Here is a 19,947-nt window from a genome sequence, read left to right as displayed (position 1 = left end):
TTTCGCGAAAGCGTCATTGACAATATAAATGTATGAGCGCCGAATATTACTGGTTACACAGTATAGTTGAGTTGACGCCTATGAGATGAAGATGAAAAGGCACCAATTCTTACATAGTGAACAGCATTGGAAGAAAAATATCTTTAGGGTCGGCCGTGATTGGCTTCTTTGCTTGGTATACTTCGTCGATTATTCTAATGCATGCGCACAGTCATCGTGGGAAAATACGTAAAGGTGCGGGCAGAACGCTTGCATCTTTCTCTTCACTATTCATATCCAGTTCGCACTTTTACTAGTCACATATCAACATTACTTCGCAAAGACAACATCAACTTCGCCAGGACGCGTGGTCTATAGTGAAGTTAAAGGAAATTTCGGCTAAGGGCAAGATTTCGCATATCTTCAGGGAGAGAGAAACGAAGAGGGAGAGGTGGGGAAGTTAACCAGGGACGCGCCCGGTTGGTTACCCTACACTTGGTGAAGGGGAAAGAGAGAACGCAAGGAGAAGAATGGCAGGGAGGTTAGCCATACGAGCGTCCGGTTTGCTACCCTGCACGGGTGGAAGAGAAAGATAATAGAAAGAGGAAAGCGGGAGAGAGTGAGCAGTGTGCGTGTACGCAGCAAAGCTTCTTGAAATCAGTTAAGTCCAAGCAAGTGCCCCACCGGTACATTTCGCTGCCATCATTCTGCTGTCCGAAGCTAATCTTGATGTTTCCCCATAGCTCGTGATGCGCGTTGAAGTCACCTGGGAAGACCAAGAGGTCAGTGGTTGTTAGCAGTACGTTGCAGTACGTGGCAGTATATCGGTAAGGTTAACCGTGGCTTTTTTTTTTTCTTCAGTGCGAATAGAACGCTGCGGGTAAGCCATAATGCTTACTCAAGACATGCAAGCACTGAATTGAGAGCTCGAGCACTTGCACTGCACTTTGCGCTGACGGAATATGTAGGTTATTCAAATGCATTCGAAAAGTATTCATCAGAGACCAGAGCATCATAACCACTTAATTAACACTGTTGCGCAGAGTGACGAAAGGACAGGAGTTAAGGGAGAAAACAACACACGACACCTGAGCGCGGACTATCACCTGGTTTATTTTTCAGCAAGCGAAACCTACATGTAGCCTACACGCATGCGCAGGGATGCTTTTCCCTGTATACGTATGGCCTCTGTTGTCGGTGATTATGCTAATATTTTTATTGCTGATTGAAATAGACGGCGCGCTGCCGCATGAGCTCTGTGGGTCTATCCCGATGTCGTATGCTTCCACGATTTCGCTTTTTCTTCGGCTCCTACTTTTCAACAGGTTCAGCATCTTGTGGAAGATAGCCTTGCACTTGCATGAAGTGCAATGAGTAGGTAGATGCCCTGGTGCTTGTATCAAACTGCAGTTGTAACGATGTTCGCGCAGTCTATCATTTACGCACCTGCCTGCTTGGTCCACGTAATCAGCCCTACATAGCAAAGGTATCCTGTAGACTATTACCAACGCGCAGTCAATAAATTTTCTGTCGTGGTTTGTAGTGCACGCATTTTGGGTATTCCTTTCTCTGGTCATTCCACTTACTTTTGCGCACAATCCCTTTAGCTTTTGTGGTGCTATGAGGACCACTCGTACGTCATACCTAGCAGCTACATTTCTCAGTCGGTGTGATACTGTGTGCATGTAGGGCATGGTTATGAAAGGTTTGCCCCTCACATCTTGCTTGGGACCTTGCTCACCAGGACTTCTTTTGGAGCAAAGCATTCATTACGGAAGCTATTAAATGATGCGGGTATATTACTCCTCTTCAAGCACTCGATCTGCATCCGAACACCGACTTCCACCGTGTGTTCCCATGACTTCCTTGTGGCCTTCAGCAGGTACGCCGAGGCAACGCTTATCCTCACTATTTTGAGTGCCCCGAGTCATATAGTAAAATTCCTTTTTCATTTCTTGTCTTGTACGTATAGCATGTGTGCTGGTTGGGAAAGGTTAAATTCAGGTTTAGAAATTGAAGGCAATCCTCACGCGGCAGTTCGAACTTAAGCTGCAGCCCGCTGTGTTCATTGTGGAACAGCCTGAACACCTCGTCCTTACACCTCTCAGCAAATTTTGATGTAGGTAGGCAGACAAGTCATCTACGTAACTGGATCGTCTAGTTACCCCTAATTTTCTTAGCGGCTCTTCCAGCTTCCGGTTTCCTCTGCCCAGGAACAGGCCACAGAGAACAGGGGTGGTCCGGGAACCGATGCAAATAGCATCTTTTTGCAGGTAGGTCTTTTCATTGTATAGCACAGATACAGATACTCTAAGTAGATAACCCAGGAGGTCAATAAACTTGTTCAATGCGGTTCCTCATTCGCTCTGGAATTTTACAACGCCGTATGAGTCAATGTCCTCTTCGACTGCCATAATGGAAACTTCCTGTGTGATGTGGTAAAACATGTCCGTGACGTACTCAGAAAAAGCACGTATAGCCTAGCTGATCATCAGCAAAGCTACAACTTCTTCAGAATTTGGGATCAGGAAAGGATACTTGACCTCAATGTTAACCAAATGTTTTTGGAGGTACAGAGAGAGAGAGAGAGAGAGAGAGAGAGAGAGAGAGAGAGAGAGAGAGAGAGGGGCAAAGGAAGGACAGGGAGGTTAACCAGAGATTATCTCCGGTTGGCTACCCTGTACTGGGGGAGTGGCAAGGGGATGCAATAGGTGAGAAAGAGAGAAGGATAAAAAAAGAGGGAAAAAAAACCTAAGCACACACACGCACGTACGCACGAACTATTTCTGTGGGCACTGTCACGCAGCCCGCAAAGGCGTTCCTAGTCTTACGCAGTGTCACCGTACAGTCCTGCGTCACACCATGCATATTGGAGGTACATAGCCATACAATACTGTATGCTAGGTTCCAGTGTCTTCCACAATCATACTGAAAGGAGTTCCTCTTTTGTGGGTGTTTGCGGAGAAGAATGGCGTCAATATTAAAACCCACAAAACAGGAACTCATCCATACATACTCATCAATGCGCTGGCATCTACGTTTCTTGAATGAATGAGTGGGCATCACTTTCCTTTCGAACCCTAATCGATACAACCGACAATTATACGACAGTTTAGAATTCTGGTCTGTCGCCTGTGCAGGCGATGCCAGTTCGTGCATCGCAACCGTACCACTATGCGCAGTGCAAGGAACTCACGTGATCACGTGTTTTCCATGGAGGAAATTCGCTGTCACTCGGAATATTGCCGTGACAGCTAGCTAAATAAACTCGTATACCTCACTTTGCTTTCCTCGCAAGAAGACCAGTCATAGCAGGAAAACTGTTCCCACGACAGGGCCTCTCGTCGCGAGCGTCGTGCATTTGTGGAAGCGATCGGGCTGCGCACGTTTGAGTCGCTCGGACGGTCGGGATGTCGTTAGCGCACAACGCCAAAAGAATGGCGCGGCACCGGGAAATAAATAGAAGGAGAGAAAAAGTCCCTAATCGCGGTTCTGACGAGTATGACTCATCGTATAATAGCCTGCACTTTTCGTTTGCTGTAGCGATATATGTACTCTAAACCCGCACTCAAGTACACGCGTCGTGGGAGTGTACGTGAAAACGAGTAAACATGGCAGGAAAATAAAATAGAAATAAAGTCCGTGTTCGGAGAAAGCAAAGATGGAGGCACGCGCTCCGAAGCCAAGATACGAAGACGATCCTGAGCTCCGGGGTGAACACACGCAAAGTTAGGTACAACGCGCAAATAACATTCTGAGCGCCTCAGAAAACTCAGCGCGGTCACGCATGTCTGATTCGAAATCTCCGCAGGGAATTCCACTGTGCTGTTGCCACACCGCACCCCTTTCAGTGCGTCACCGATCACGTGGCTGGAATATGCGGCTTTCGGTTCTAGACAAATTAACCGGCATCTTCGGCAAATTTACTGAAACTGGGTGTGCTTGCGCCGTCTGAAAGAAAAGAAAGTGGTAAAAGGTAAATCCGCCTGTTGTCAGACTTAGCTGCTGCTTTTATTCTTAGCTTGTCCTTTTTGTTTATCATCAGTTTTTTACCATGGATGGGACAGCCAACTTTCCTTCTTTCACTTGACGTCAGCGGCATGTTGTGAACCGGTTTGTGCCCTAGCTTGTATCGCCACGTACGACGCGGATTAATATTCACCTCGTGGCGTCCTTCCGTACGCATATAATGTACTCAACAGAGCACCAGTCTATTCCGAGACGTCCGTTTTTTTTTTCTTGCATTGTTTGTGGCTTCAACGGCGACTAGACAAAAACATGCATTTCCGTTCACCTGAGATACGTCGAAACAACTGATATGCCGGAAATAACAACATGCCGGGGACAAAGCTTCCGCCACTAATCAAAGGCTGCAAGTTTAAACCCATCGAATCTGACCCCTCTTAAAATTCAGGTTGTAATCCTCGATGCCACCAGTTTAGTGAACACTTTGTATTTTAGTCTCTATGTTGCTCGGCGATGCAATTACGATGAACTACTATTATTCGATTATATGCTCGAACTCACGCGGGACAAGTGATGCGAGTGCGTGTGCGTAACCAGGCCGGGAAAGGTGGGGGGCACCTAGGCACGTGCCCTTTCCTTCTTTTGGTTTCGCGAATAGCCAATTGAAACCATGTCAACCTGACATGCCTAAACCATGGTGCAGGCGCCGTTTTGTATAGTTTAGAGATCGAAAGTATCCTGTGAGTGTCCGGTTCTCTTCGCGCTTGTGGCACCTGAAAAGGCTTCTGTAAAAACGGACATCACATCGGGCTCACGTAAGCGACCTTACAATGAGCTCTCTGGTGCTCGCAGCGCAGGCTCGAGGACGCAACGCTCTCTATATTGCGAACCAGATGATTCCTGCTTTGGCTATACGCCATATGCTGTAGCGGGCCGCCGCTGCCACTAGAATCAAACTTTACACGAAGCAAATGTAAATAGACGACATATACGCTTACTTCGACTGTGCAGGTTCTTGTTATATAGAAGCAAGCGTCGCATCGCCGCACCGTTCCGCGAGGGCGGCTCTTGAGGCAACGGCGCAACACCTCGACCTTGAGGCGGCGACGATTGTCGCCGGGGCTTTCCTCTGCGCCTACCTTACAAGAAACAGCGATCGAGAAATAATAAGCTAAAAAGGGGGAGAAGAAGACACACATGCCAATTCAGCGTCGCCGGAATAGTTCGTGTACTACGGGCTAGAAAGCGCGTTCGCTGATCGCAAGTGCGTCACAAGCACCTTCTCTCTCATTTGTCCTCCCTTTCCACCGGCTCTTCGCGTCGCCGGTGCTTTCGTGACAGCGCTGTCCCGTGGCAAGCCCTACAGCTTTCCACCCTGTAAGCTCCTCTCCGGCGCTGGGCTTTTGACCGCTACCTGCTTGGATGGGAGGGAAAATGTCACCCTCGCCTTTCTTGCCGTATCTGTGCGCGGCCGAAATTGTGCGTGCTATGCCGGCTGAGTAGGGAGGATCAGAGGAAAAGTTTAACCACGCACACCAACTGAGGGCCACTGGAATACGAGGACATAACCTGCCACTCAGCTCATCTATTTTCTACGTCCAGTGCCTCTTCGGAGAGCATCGTTTTCACGTGTAATTTGTGAGTATGGCATTTGTGTTTCTTAATTCTGCTGTCGTTGCCTGTTAGCGTCGTTCACTTTGGCAACGGCATCCACATGTTGCTATTGCAGTGACAGCGTGTGGCTTGTGACCATGAGCTGAAAAATGTAGCAACGAGTCGAAACGCACGCAGTGATAATGCCGGCTAGATGCAACGTACCTTGTAAGTCGTGGCAGTCTTCGATATATTCTTGTGCTGGCTGCTATTCAGTATGTGTACACTTGGAAGCTATTGCGTACGATAATGTTACTGTTGCTTGTAGGAGTGGCTCATAGCCTGTGAATTGACCCATGCACTGACTCCGACGCCTGCTCAACATGCATGCAGTGTGCTGCCCGTGACTATTGACGCCTGGTTGACTGACGAATAAACGAAAACGTTGTCTTTCCTGGAGAGCTCTTAATTGCGAATATGAAAATGTTAAGCTCTATATGAGAGCTGGCAGTGTGTACTTGAGACATGCCTTAGAATTGCCTCGCGGGTAGAAGCGCTTTCGTACTTTTTTTTTATCTGCAGGGTGCTTCAGCGAACCTTTTCAAAAAATTGTAAGACTTGTCTGTGGCAGATAGCATAATTTTAGTCCAAGAACTGGCTTACTCGAAGAGGTGGACATTACTTGCACAGATAATTGAAATGCGTAATTCAAGTAATAAAATTCACGAATTAACTTTTAGTTAATTGTGAGTTGTTAGGCAATTAAAGACAAAAGATATTTCAGTGTCCACTGAAACGCCAGGTGTGTATATATATAATATAATATTATCCAGCACATCCAAAGTGTTCACGTGATGTCCAAGTGCGTTGTAGTAGGTTGAGAGCATGTAGAGCTATGCGCCTCCACAAATACATGGTTCACTAAATGAATAACGTGCTGGTCGGGACCGTCCGTGCGTCTTTTCAGCCAGATGGCGTTATAAGGTAAATTTATTTATCTCGTGGTGCACTTATCTAAATAAACCGCATTTTATTATTCAGTTTCGCCGTAATTTTAGCATGTAGTAGCCTATATAATTCAACACGCTTATTTATAAAAAAAGAAGTGCGGAAAGCGAGTGGGTGGAGCCCCTAGTCCAGGGCCCCACTCGCTTTAGCGGTCCGCCGTGCCTGGTCGAGGAGCGCTAGCTGCATCTCCCGATCCTCGCCGGCGAGCCAAGTCCCTTAAATGGCGGAAGAGAGAAAGAGAGAAAGAAACGTTTATTATTCAAAACACTGTCCCGAGCGAGGCCCGGTATCACCCTGGAGTGGGAAGGCTCCTTAGTCAAAGAACCCTCTGGTTTCGACTGCCCTCTTGGCCCTGGCGACGAGTTGTCGCTGGTCTTCCAGGTCGCCGAGGGAGAGCTTGGCCTCATACGTTTCGAATAGGTGGTCTTCGTTTGCTTTTTGTGCTCGTTTCGCATCTGTTTCCGGTTGCATTTCGCTGCCTTCCTGCCCCGGACATTCCAGGAGCAAGTGTGCCAGGATGTCGGGTACGTTGCAGAGCGGGCAGAGGTAGCCGTGGAGCGTCGGGTACTGTTCGGAAAATTCCAGAACGTTTCATTGTATGCCATTATCATCGTTATGCAAAATTGTAGTTGTGCGAAAAGCACTGCTAGAGCGTACCCGTTTTGTTTACTCATTACTGCCTTAGAAATACTTCCCACAAGCTCAGTGATGACAGAAGACGCCAATCTCAAATTCACCAGGAAACAGAGAAAATAAATTTTCAGGAGTCTGCGGAACAAACCCCCCTAGCGTACCGAATAAAACAAGTCGTCTGGGCACGAGTAAAGAGCTATGACGAATGCTAAAATGTTATCTGTTAATTAAACAACTTCTGATAAGCTTAAAGCTGGTCAAAAACACATTGCAAGAAATCACCAATAAACTAGTGTAACCCAGCTGTTTCGTTTCCTCCGAGCCAAATCTATGCTGCCTAAGATTTGAAAAAGAAAACGGTGCGCAATCTGCAAGCAGCTGACTTCGGTTTTCTTTCGCCCAGAGGCATACACACACCTGCTGCAATGGCTCGGTTGTACACCGAGCACGCCGTTTCGTAACATGCAGCTGCAGTGTGGCCACCTCAGCGAAAGGTGCCATAACCAAGTTAAAAACGTCCTGTATAACAACGTCAACGGCTGTAAGTCTTACCAGGGCTGCAACACATACATGTATAAGAAGCCTGGAAACTCGCGGTTATTTCATGCTTTCTCAATGTCACATGTATTTAGGTTTGCGTGCGTTTTTATTCGTTTATGTGTGTTTTTATTTGCTACGCACTTTGACGCGGCTGGTCACCATGCTTGCGCACGCTGCGCTAGGTTGTGCATATTTAGTTGCGCCTGTAGAGCTTGGCTTGGAGTAGCATTTTCCAATGCGTACTCCTTTCTTATCGGAATGTCCGACAACCCACTTTGTGACTTCTGCGGGTGCAATGAAACAATCGCGCACCTTCTTTGTGAGTGCCCTCGTTTCAACCCGCAAAGAGCAGTCCTCTCAGCCACCCTAGACAAACTGGACAAGCGCCCACTGTCAGAAAACAAGATCCTTGGACACTGGCCTACGCGAACATCAGCGCGATCGGCTATGAAGGCGCTGCTGCGGTATTTAAAAGACACTGGACTTTCTGCCAGATTGTGACTTCACTGTGTGACTCAGGATTGTACGGTGCACTGCATTACAGTAGGAACGCCTTTGCGGGCTGCGTGACAGTGCCCACAGAAACAGTTTGCGTGTACGTGCGTGTGTGTGTAGTTTTTTTTTTAATCCTTCTCCCTCTCACCTATCGCTTCCCCGTTACCCTCCCCCAGTACAGGGTAGCCAACCGGAGATAATCTCTGGTTAACCTCCCTGTCTTTCCTTTGCCTTTCTCTCTCTCTCTCTCTCTGTAGAGCTCTATTCTAGAAAGGCATGACGGCCGTACGGTCGCAATTATTCACCATGTTGACTCTGTGATTCACTATCGAGCCATCGCGTGTTTTGAAATTTGTGCTGGGAAACGAAAGTTTTGGAAAATGCAGTTTTGCGTTTTTATCAAGATGACGAGACACGACGTGGAGCTGGAAATTTTATCAACTGATACCTTTTTGGGGTCATTGGCAGATGTTCATTGCGACTTTAGCACTTTAAGAGGAAAGTGAGTGGTAGCAGCCCGTGCAATGCAGCTTCAATTTCTCGAATATGTGGTGGTGGTCCATGATAGCCGCCATGTCAGCCTCCTCATTGGCTGAAGGAATATCTCGTGAGGGGAGCCACTGGAAGGGCCGTTTCGTAAACGTCAATTTGACGTTGCGTGACGTTGCGTGACGTTGCGTGACGTTGCGTGACGTTGCGCTGGGTCGTGATCGCAGATATTTTCCGCCGTAATTTGTGGTGCGACAAGGCGCGTAAATTACGCTATTGAGCGGCCATATGCAATGGCGGTCGACAGGCATGCGTATCGCCGCATTTTGGCCCGCCGTTTGGGGACATGGCAGTATTTTGTTCTTAGAGCATGCTCATAGAATTCGCATCGCTTTCGAAAGGTGTTGCTATTTGTGTTTTGGGCCATCATGTAAAGAAAAAAAATATTTGAAATGATATAGGCGGGGACATTAAAAAACATTTTGGGACATTTTGCACTCTTCGCTGCTGCGTTTGTATTGTAAGCAAAATTAATGAGTTTTCACATCATCAGAGGTTATGACAACGGCGGCTTTTTCATTTATTAAAAAAATGTACGCAAGGCAGCGCCTTGAGGTTTTCTCACGTAAGATTGATTGATTGATTGATTGATTGATTGATTGATTGATTGATTGATTGATTGATTGATTGATTGATTGAAACATTAGAAAGGGTGGCCTGTGGCGTAAGAAAGGGCAAGGGATCAGGTGAATCCCCAGGAACACCGAAAGTGGAGGCAGGGCACACCGACAATAAAGAGCATTATACACGCAAGAAAAGAACCAAGTATCGAAGATATACAGGGCCGCTGCCTTACAATAAAGGTTCAGGCAAAACGTATGCCGCTACCCCTTGTTAGAGAATGGGCAAGCACACGTCGTGAGTCACAGCGGCTGTGCTCATTGGACAGCCGCAGAGCTTGTACTACACGCCATTGAAGAAGCGACTCAACTCTGTGATGGGCACACAGAAGCCGCGGTTCACATCTACTCTGGCAGTCAAGAGGCTCTCAAGCGATTGAACTTCACATCCTATCCGATTACCATAGCGCACCGCATGAAAAAAGCCTGCCACCGCCTGTAGGAATGCCGCCTGTACTAGAATGCGTGCGCATTCTAGTACACTGGACATCAGGCCACAACCTGAGGGGAGCAATGAATAGGGCATCCCGTGATGATGGTGCAGGGGAGAAAATGAGAGAAGACCGCCATCGCAGCCTTGAAATAAGCCTACCATTGCTGGACCACACCTATGGCTCCTCGTCATCCGTCGCTGTACCAGTCCATCAGATTGCCCGACTGAAGCACGAGAGAAAGTCCATTACTATAGCATCCTTCCTCCCATTTCCACTCGTCTTCCCATAGCAGCCCAGGTTCTCATCCACAATGCAAGAGCTAAGGCATCCGTTGTACCAGATGTTCTGAGCAAGCGCAGAGGAACACAAGTGGGGTGCCCCAACTGCCCTGCAATCAACGTCGATCTCAAACATCTGATCTGGCCCTGTCTTGCCACAGCCAGCCTCAGGCCACACCCGACCTCTGGGTAGCGTGGTACGACGACTGGGTCGCACCGCAAGGAGGCACCACCAGAAAAATTTACACTTTACTGTCCCTCGCTAAGGAGGCAGCCATGCTTCCTCACATAAGATTCACGCGGTGCGAGTAAGCAACGAATTAAACCAGATGTATGGTAGCGCCTGCGTTTGCGTCGCGCAAGGCGAGCGCAATGCTGTCGGTGATATTCGGCCGCTTCTCAGCCGGCCGAGTTGGACTGAGTCACTTGCACTACGCGAGATAGCGACAATACGGCCTGGAACGTGCGCTCATCACCACTGGTCAGCCGCGAATGTTGCCTCAAGGTAGAAAACAAGCGTGATAAGGCTAGTCAGGTAATAGGGACTCACCACTAAACCACCGCCCTATTTCCATAACAAGCGCCCCTTGCAAAATCATGAAACATGTAATTTTCTCACAATTAATGGACTTTCTCGACTCGAACGATTTTTTTCATTCATCACAGCACGGTTTACGCAAGGGATTTTCTTGTGAAACCCAGTTGGCCATCTTCCTTCATGATCTGCATTCAAACCTCGATGCTAATACGCAGACTGACGCAATTTTCCTCTATTTCGCAAAAGCCTCTGACAAAGTAGCTCATCAACGCATGCTTCTAAAACTTTCACAGTTGAATATTCACCCTAACGTTCTAAGATGGATAAAAGGATTTCTTACTAATCCTTCACAGTTTGTGCAAATCAATAATTGTGCTAACCACATTTGTTGTTTATTGCTGCTTTGTTTATTTATTTGTGTATATTTTTTTTACCCACTCCCCTCTGTAATACTTCGGTCTTGAGGGTACAATAAAATAAAATAAAAATAAAATAGTGCTTCTAACCCGCTTCCTGTAACATCGAGCGTTCCACAGGGCTCTGTGCTAGAACCCCTCCTGTTCTTAATATATATTAATGATCTACCGCCTAATGTCTCTAGTCACATCCGAGAATTTGCTGACGATTGTGTTGTCTACCGTGCCATAACTAGCATCAGCGACCAAGTATTGCCTCAGAACGACCTCAACAATATTCAAAATTGGTGTGATGACTGGCTAATGCTACTAAGTTCTTCTAAATGCAAATCAATGTCAGTAACCTACCGTCGAAATCCTCTCGTATTCTCTTATGTAATAGAAAACAAGCCTATTGAACCAGGTAAATCTTTCTACTACTTAGACATCACTATTTCTCACGACCTTGACTGGTGTTCGCATGTGAATAACGTTATAAAATCTGCTAACAAAAAGCTCGCTTTTTTTAAACGCCACTTACGAAAAGCTCCTCCCCACGTAAAACTACTATACAAATCGTTCATCAGACCTAAACTTGAATACGCTTCTGCTATCTGGTGCCCGCATGAAATTTACCTTAATAATGCCCTTGAAGCCGTACAGAATCGCGCAGCTACATTCATTCACTCAGCATATTCAGCACATCATCCTTAAGAGGAAGCTTTAGCTCGGGTGCTCCTATCTAAATACATGTAAAAGGAGAATTCGTTTTTCTAGGCAACCACTGCACCAAATTTGACGGGGTTTGCTGAATTTAAAAGAAAAACTTAAAATCTAGTGACTGTTGGTTTCGAATTTTCGATTTAGGTCGTCAATATTTTATAAAAATTTGGCAAAAATCGCAAATTTTCAGAAAACGAAACTATCAAGTTTACAACTCCGTAACTCAGCAAGAAAAAATGATATCGCAATTCTGTGAATTGTACCTGATAGCACATCTAAAGCGGACAAAATTGATATGCTACACATGAACCTCGAAAAATGGGGAAATGTGTAATTACAACTTTTGCAGAACCCTCGTAAACAACGTAACAAATTCATGTAAGATGTAAACTGACATAGCAAATTTGTCCGCTTTGAATGGTCTAATGGATGCCGTTTACAGAATTGCGATATCTGTTCTTAATGCAGAGCTATTAGTTTGTAAACTTCGTGCTTCTATTTTTTTCAAACGTCTGAATTTTTGAAAATCCTTTTAACAAAATTCAAGCCCTAAATCAAAATTCCAGTTCCAACAGTCACTAGAATTTAACTTCTTCTCTCAAATGCAACAAATTTCATTAAAATCGGTCCAGGGGTTATCTCAGAAAAAACGTTTTTGCGTTTTTACATGTATTTGAATAGGCCGCGTCGGAGTTGGGCCCGAGCTAAAGCTTCCTCTTAAAAGCAGACTCTAGTTTACCAACTATTTCGTATCGCCGTCGCATCGCCAGCTTATCATTATTTCACAATTTTTTTTTACAGTACGCTCGCACCATACTTTTCACCGCCGGCACGAACATCACGTCTGGACTGGTCATTCATTAAATGTCACTCGCCCCAAAACGCGCACTATCACTTTTTCGTCCTCTTTTTCCATCGTGTAGTTGTAGATTGGAACGGCCTTCCTTACGACATCGCTGCCATCACCAGTTCATCTGCATTCACGGAAGAAGTGTCAGGGATTCTCTCACCCTAACTAATATTGCTTTAACTGTTGTTATGCAATATGTAATACCCCTTATGTAATACCACTTATGTAATACCCGCATGTGGAGTCTTTAAGGAAATAAAAGAAGAAAAAATATAGGGTGACTCCTTCCGTTTCCCGGGGACACGCATACTAGCTAATGAAGCAGACGACGGCTTGTTCGCAGGAGACTGTGGAAGCAAGAAGCGCTTTCGACGAAATTATCGTGCTCTTCGAGCTTGCTTTATTAATGCGAAATCATTGTATGCCCCACGAAGCGGAAAACCCGGCGTCCGTTGTTATCATCCGATGCTACCAAAACCCAGGTGACCAAGTGACGACGTCATGTTTCCGGCGCTGGATCTGCTGTAGCTCGCACTGCAATATCCAAATGTGAAAAGCCACGGCGTTGGACCTGGCCCACTCCCAAAATTGGATTGATGTATATTAAGGTGAAATAAGGTGGATTAAGGGGAATTAAAATGACAGAAAGTGAATTCAGGTAGGTTAAGTTGAATTAGGATTGGTACAAATTGCACCAAGGTGGATTAAGGTGGAGTTTTAATTTTAGGTGATAACTTAGACAAATCCTAATGCTTTCGTATTCAAATCACGTAAGGATGCTTAAGTGACTCATTTCTTTTACTGAGGAGGAAAACTGTTTCTTTATCGAGAACGTTAGATTTAGTGGCTTCGTTTACGTTTCTTTGGCAAAATGTCAAGTTTGCGTCGCGTTACGAAAGCACAATGGGGCCATCAGCTCCATTTTGTACGCGTCGCGCCTACGTGAGGCCTCGAAGAAAATTACGGAATGTCCAGAATACAGCCCCTAGCGCCAATAAAATGTGGCTATTACTCGGCGCTTCTTGTCTCGTCAGTTCTCGATCGTCCTCTGGTCGCGATGGCCTGTGCATCTGTAAGCGTGTGTTCCGTCTTTTAGGCATGAAATGCTCATCTTCCGTTCTCGGCGACCTTCAAGTAACATTGAGGCAAAAGCCAAAGCAGTTATGTGGGTACTAAAATGAGAAAATGCCGGCAAATTGCGAGAATCATCCGGGCAACCAGTGAAAACTAAACAAAATGCGGTCTCTGCCCCCTCTGCCCCCCCCTCCCCTTTTTGTACAGAACCACGTTACATACGCTAGTTACTGCTCGAACGAGTTAAAAATATTGCTTCCGAGTTATTCCTAATGTTTGTTCACAATATCACTCAAGCTGTAACTTTTAGTACGCTGAAGCTTTATTGTCATTTCCAATAACGATGTTTAAAAGGCAGATACAGGGCACCATACACTTCATTGTCATCTTTTGGCGCTGAGACAGGGCTGTCTGCGTTCTTTTAACGCCAGCGGTGCGTGAATACCGCGGAGCGGGTTTTGCGTCGCCTCGAAAGATTGCGCCACGCTGCGTGGTGCCTCCTTCAGGCGCTTTTTTTTACTTATAGCTGGGCAGCGTTCATATGGACCAGTGCGCAGTATGGCGTGGTGCGGCGTGGTGCGGCGTGGTGCGGCATGGTGTGTCGTGGCGTGGTGGGGTATGCCTTTGCGGACATGCGCTACAAGCATTTTAAGACTGTGGCTTGTATCATCTCCAACCATCTGCTTTGCCGGTAGCCATTTCATGCCTACATCTACCCTCGATTACGGGAGTGCCATTTTTTTTTTAATCGCGCTGTAATTCAAGATGCGTGCAGTTTTGCCGACTCGCCTTACATATCGCACTTAGGCTTAGATAGTGACTATACGAGAGAGAGAGAGTAAATCTTTTATTGAGGTTCTAAATCCAGGGCCAACCGACAGGGAGTGTCAGGGGAAACAAGAGTAGATGATGTGCAGGCAAGACGCGGGTGTCCTTTATATACATCCTTCTAGCTGAAAGGCGTTGGCGCCGACGACTTCGTATGGCAGTGTCTACGATCCAACGGTTTGACCCATGGTCCTGGTCCCTGAAGGTGTGATTAGCGAGGTTCCTTGTACAGGGCCTGTGTCGTTGTAGTAGTTTTGATTAACTCAGTAGCTTTGTCTTGAGGTTATTTCAGTATGTTTAAGTATTCATTAATTCTTGCGAGAGAATAATTGCATTTCATTGCTATAATTGCATTTCAATAAAAATAATTGTATTTCTTTTCAATTTCAATTTTTTTCATAATTGCTTTTTAATAATTGCATTTCATTGCTGCATTTCACTGTTTAGCATGTTTAGCGACGCGGATGGCACGCAGAAATATTCCCCTCAATTAAACGATTATACACCTTGTCGGTACAGAACACAAAGGTTCACAACAGGACATCAGGGGCTAGACAGCTACTGTGGTATCATCAGGGAAGAACACATCATCGAAGCAGCTTGACGAAGGAAACCATAGCAAAGCGTAATGGTTTTACGAGCCTGCCCGGCTTACCGTCCTCTCTGAGCGAACATGTACGACCAGTCTATATAAAGAAGGCTAGCGTATACCACGCCTGCTTTACACAATGGGCGGTGCGAGAAAGCTGGTCCTTTTGTTTTTTAGTTCGGAAGTTCGCCTAGCGGCACAGAACGCGTGAAGCATGCCACATGATCATGTATGTAGTTCGTGCTCAATGAAGTCCAGCAGAGATTTATGCGGACCACAGATTCATACATGATAATCAGGTGGGCGACTTAGGTGTAGGCCCACTTTTGGCAGGTAGTGGCGCCTCGGTGGGTGCAGCCTGGTACAACTCCACAAGAGGTGTGGTAGACCTGTGAGAGAAGCTGAGCGAGGACAGAAGGGACAAGTCGCCCAATTACGTCTAATATGGCTGAGTGGAATGTACTTGAGTGGAAGCTTACCAGAGTCCTTCCATGTTCCATGTTCCAGAAAATGGAAGGACTCTGACCTTACTTACCATGCAACGCCCTGCCACGCTATATCCAGATGCCTTCCCTGGACATCGACACACTGGACTTCTGCGAATGAAGACAGTTTCTCTCGCTTATGCCTGCAAATTTTCTAAGCTGCGCCATCTACACACGGCAGACGGAGGCCGTCTGTTAACGCAGGGTAGGATTGTTTGATCATCCAGGGGCTGTCAATACAGTAAGATTGTGCAACACAGACATCATTTTAGCTGAATGTTTGTGCAAGTAAAACATGGCGACGGCTAAGGAAACAATACAATTTTTTGTTGTTATTGTTGTGCCAATTTTTGCGAAAAGATGAAGACGTACCAACTCGAACACCTCTCGGTCCGTTTAAATGCAACCCTGACATCACCTGTCATCGCAATGGGAAGCACTGCGGCGCCATTCAAGTCAAATGACATGACCCATAAGCTTTGGCAATATAGCGCTTTATTTTTGTACTTTCTATTTTCAGGCGCGTGCGCCCTCTGCTTCAATTCTTTCTTTTATCTTTTATGCCTCTTTCTATGTAGCAATCCACTTACTCAAGCGAAGGTCGTTGCCTTTCCAACGTTCCACACAAAGAAAAGCCACTTTCAAGGAGGTATGTAGTGATATGGTGTTACAAAGCCGGTCACGCATCAGCGATACCAGTGAATTATATCAACGAAGCCTGGTGCGTATATAAGCTCACTCCGTGGACCTTGCAGGGACATTTGCAGTGTACACTTAAATTTTCTTTCTCTATCTTGACGGAGTGCATTTCGCGGCAACATTTACGATTTCTCAGCAAACTATACATATGAGTTTGACGCTTTATAGTTCTTGATGTCGCATATCGCTGCTTGAAAGAGGTATCAAGGCTATTGCAAGAGATATCTTTCTGAGTGACAACAAAGTCGTCAGTGTAAATTGTATCCAATGGTCCGACGGGAGGGATCACTTTTGCCACGTATCACTCACTCCATGACATAACACTTTCCATTCGAACCCACTGTTTCTGCTTGTGACTCACTTCTTTAGGGTGAGGAGGAGATTTTTTCGCGCTTCAACACATCAATTTTTTTCGCCATATTGCCCGTAGTTATACGTGTTCGACGCCTGATTGAACTCATAGCAAGCGTTGTGCGGTAAGCTAGTAATGCATAGCACCCAAAACATCACCTTGCATCTCGCGTAGAAATATGCGACTATTGAGACCACACTCAACATATGGGATCTCACTAGGCGCGCAAATTTCTCCAGATTCACAGTTTTTGCCTAAATTAGCACTACGACGTGACGACTTTCCAGACCAAGATTTGGCGTCTCTAGTGCATCTCGCTGAAAAAATTGACAATTCATCGTTAGAGTACCCGTACTGGGATAACTGTGTTCTTTTCCGCCCGTTGATATTAATTCGAATGGTTACGAGTAATTAAACAGACGCAATACCAATACGCGCTTCGAAGAGCTTCCAAGACAGTCGTTTTAATTATTAATTTCATACAAGAATATGTTGGCACCTAAAAGGCGCTGGCGACTCCTCTGCTCCGACGTGCGGTAAATAAGACGCCCTGCGAACGACACAAAAGAACGCTCAAGGGCGAGTTCTCGCGAATATTTCACAAGTCGTAACGCGCAAGTCACAAGCTCAGAAGCCAGAACACAATCCCAGTGCAGTCCGCGTGGAGAGAGAGAGAAAGAGAGAGAAAACAAAAACGCAAAGACCACCAGAATACAAGGTCATAGAATTAACAATTAAATACATATTTGGAATAATGGGATCTGTGTATTCGCAAGCGTAAAAAAAAACAAAAACATAACATCGATGTCAAAATAGCTCTTCCGGTGTCGAGCGTCAGCGAGTGAGCGCACCTGATCAACGTCAGTAGTTACGTTTGACGTTATAGGTACAGGATCACATCGCGTGATGGGAGAGGATCACGCTACGATTCGCGACAAAGCAGCAAAACAGCTTTCAAGCTAGCATTACAAAGTGCGAAGCGGCTGCAGAGCGCGCGGGGGACTCTCCGGTGTAGCCTCACCGGCTCCGCTGCACAGTCTATTGCGCGAGATATGGGTTTGCCGGCCTCTCGGAGTTCGGGTTTCCACAATAGCAGGATATATGGTGCGACCGCGTGCGTGTGCGCGCGTACCACGCCAGATCGACGGGCCAGGCTGCATCGCAGCTGGGTATATAGCGTCGGCGCAGCGCCGGACCCGCGGAGATCTCTCCCCGTCTCGCTTCCCGGCGGCCAGGTGCGCGTGTCCAGCTCGCGCCGAGGGCCCGCGCTGGCAGCGGCGCCCGACGACGACCCGGGCCCCAGCGGCGCCTGGAGCTTCGTCTTCGAAGACGCGAGGCCGCTACTGGGCCCAGTGTCACCTCTGCAGCCATGCCGAGGTGAGAGCGCGGCATGCACGTCACGGCTGTCTGCGATCCTATAGTGTGCCGCGTTCTCGTTGCAGCCGTCTCCGCGAGGAAGTCGGTCGGCGCATTCATTTGCACCGTGCGCTCCGTTGGGTCAGGTAGAACGCATTCTATTCTTGGAGTCGCGGGGGTTTATTGTTTCCCAACCGGCCAACGCATGGTTAGCGCTGCTTATCTCGGAAGACGGCTGGCCCCTCTGTCTCGAGCGAGCAGGACGGGGACACGACAGATCCGGTACTCGAGGAGACCTGTCGCTGACTAAATTTCGCCTTTCCAGGCAGAACTCAGCATCTGAAAGCCAAGGCGAAGCAGAGCTTGTACTAAGACCACTGGAATTCTGGCCTGGCTTTACTCCAATTCATTCTGAGCATGCAGCGGTTATTAGTACTTTTAACGCCGACGTATACGCATCTATGCTGCATGGATGCCTGACGCGCTTCAAAATGTTGAGTGAGCACGTATTAAGTTAGACTATTGTGATAGATATTCGGCACAATTTCCGGTATTCATTTTTGTTTGCGACAACCTTGTGATACAAACAGTGGGCCTCAGATACGAGAGAGCCACTGGCCCCTAATGACAGTTCAGCGAATGCATAAAAGATGTGTTTAATTTTTCTCGCTGTGTACTGCACCTGGTACGCAGAAGTTTTACGTGGACGACCTTGAATTTGATGTAGTACGTTGTGTAAAAGGCACATAAAAATTCCTCTTTGAGGTCCTTGCATCGTCATACGCTATGACAGACCGACGCAAAATAAGAAAAAGGAGTTACATTGCTTCCTAACCTAAATAAAGCTCGACCTAGCAACCATTGTAGACTTGTCATACTCCACTAAAGGAACTCAATTACGCGAATACACACCGAATTATCCTTTACATAACACAGTAACATCTTATATGCCTCCCTTTTAATGCAGAGAAAAGACGGGGAATGCGGGAGATTGTTCACGTTTTGCTCATCGCCTTTTAATGCAGGACATTCTAAACAGACCTCCACTTTATTCCTCTAATAAACATGTTTTATCTCCTTTTTTTTCTTTTTCAACAATGACAGGCGTAATTCTCTCGGCGTTTGTTTGGCAAAAAAAAAAAGAAAGAAAGGTTCCTTATTTCTGATTTTTTAATAATTGCACTCTGTCTGTTTAAAACTGGTATGACGCTTCCCGTGAGTGCCTTTAATGTCGCTCCGAAGATCACTCATTTTCGGTTAACTCTGATTGCCAAACACCTTGATATCGCACGAGTGAAACCAGCGGCAAGCACGAAGATACAGGCCAAACACAAGGACGGAAGGATGCCCCCTTGACCCCAATGTCTCCAAATTTTCTGCAAGTTTTGTTTGATGACGTGACGATGTGAGAGGCTATAGCTGCATCACCACCACGTCCGCACCCTTGCACAATCGCGATTGCGCCGCTTCCACGACCACAACCGCATTCGGTGGGTCATCGCCGGTTGATGGCCGCACCCTGCGAACACAAGGAGCACGCGTATATCGCGTCCTTCTCGTGATAGCGATGATTGGCCTGTGGCACCGCGGACTCGCGATTACAGACGGAGGCCGTGTTTCAGGCGATTCGTGTTACGCTCATCCATTGCCAGCTCGGTATCGTTTTTCCCCGGCGGCGCTTCCTCAAATGGGCGGTATATATATGTCCCTCTTTGTGGCCCCATCAACGGAAAATACAACGGCAAATGGGCCAGCTCTGTAGATGCCAACGCAAACAGCATGCTTACGCTGAAAATGGACACGGTGTACTGTGCTGCTTACAAGCTACACTGATTGGTAATTTTAACAAGACGGCTACTGTTCCTGTACTATTATATTGAATGAGGTCTCCGAGATATCACACTGGGGAGCTTATAAAATATCAACTTCTCAACAAAAAGAAACCAAAGCTACCGTTACATTT

The 19,947-nt window shown here is 46.6% G+C and overlaps 1 protein-coding gene across 3 annotated transcripts in view; it reads left to right on the top strand.

Annotated features, from left to right (window-relative positions):
* Positions 1 to 19,947, top strand: part of LOC139057284 (scavenger receptor class B member 1-like) — a 93,868-nt gene that overhangs the window by 19,620 nt on the left and 54,301 nt on the right. Inside the window, exon 1 of one of the 3 annotated variants that reach the window (XM_070535204.1) lies at positions 5,437 to 5,583. The exons of 1 other annotated variant lie outside the window; for it this stretch is intronic. Coding sequence is in view for 1 of the 2 variants with exons in the window: in XM_070535201.1 (XP_070391302.1) it covers positions 17,681 to 18,005 (325 nt within the window). In the remaining variant the exon portion in view is untranslated. Of the gene's footprint in view, positions 1 to 5,436; positions 5,584 to 17,665; positions 18,006 to 19,947 lie in introns of those variants that run through there. One more of the 3 variants, XM_070535201.1, reaches the window with a different exon arrangement.

The sequence above is a fragment of the Dermacentor albipictus genome, chromosome 3 (assembly GCF_038994185.2).
Source record: "Dermacentor albipictus isolate Rhodes 1998 colony chromosome 3, USDA_Dalb.pri_finalv2, whole genome shotgun sequence".
Taxonomy (NCBI): Eukaryota; Metazoa; Arthropoda; class Arachnida; order Ixodida; family Ixodidae; genus Dermacentor; species Dermacentor albipictus.
Note: the sequence above shows the minus strand (reverse complement) of the source record. Positions and strands in the feature narration are given on the sequence as shown.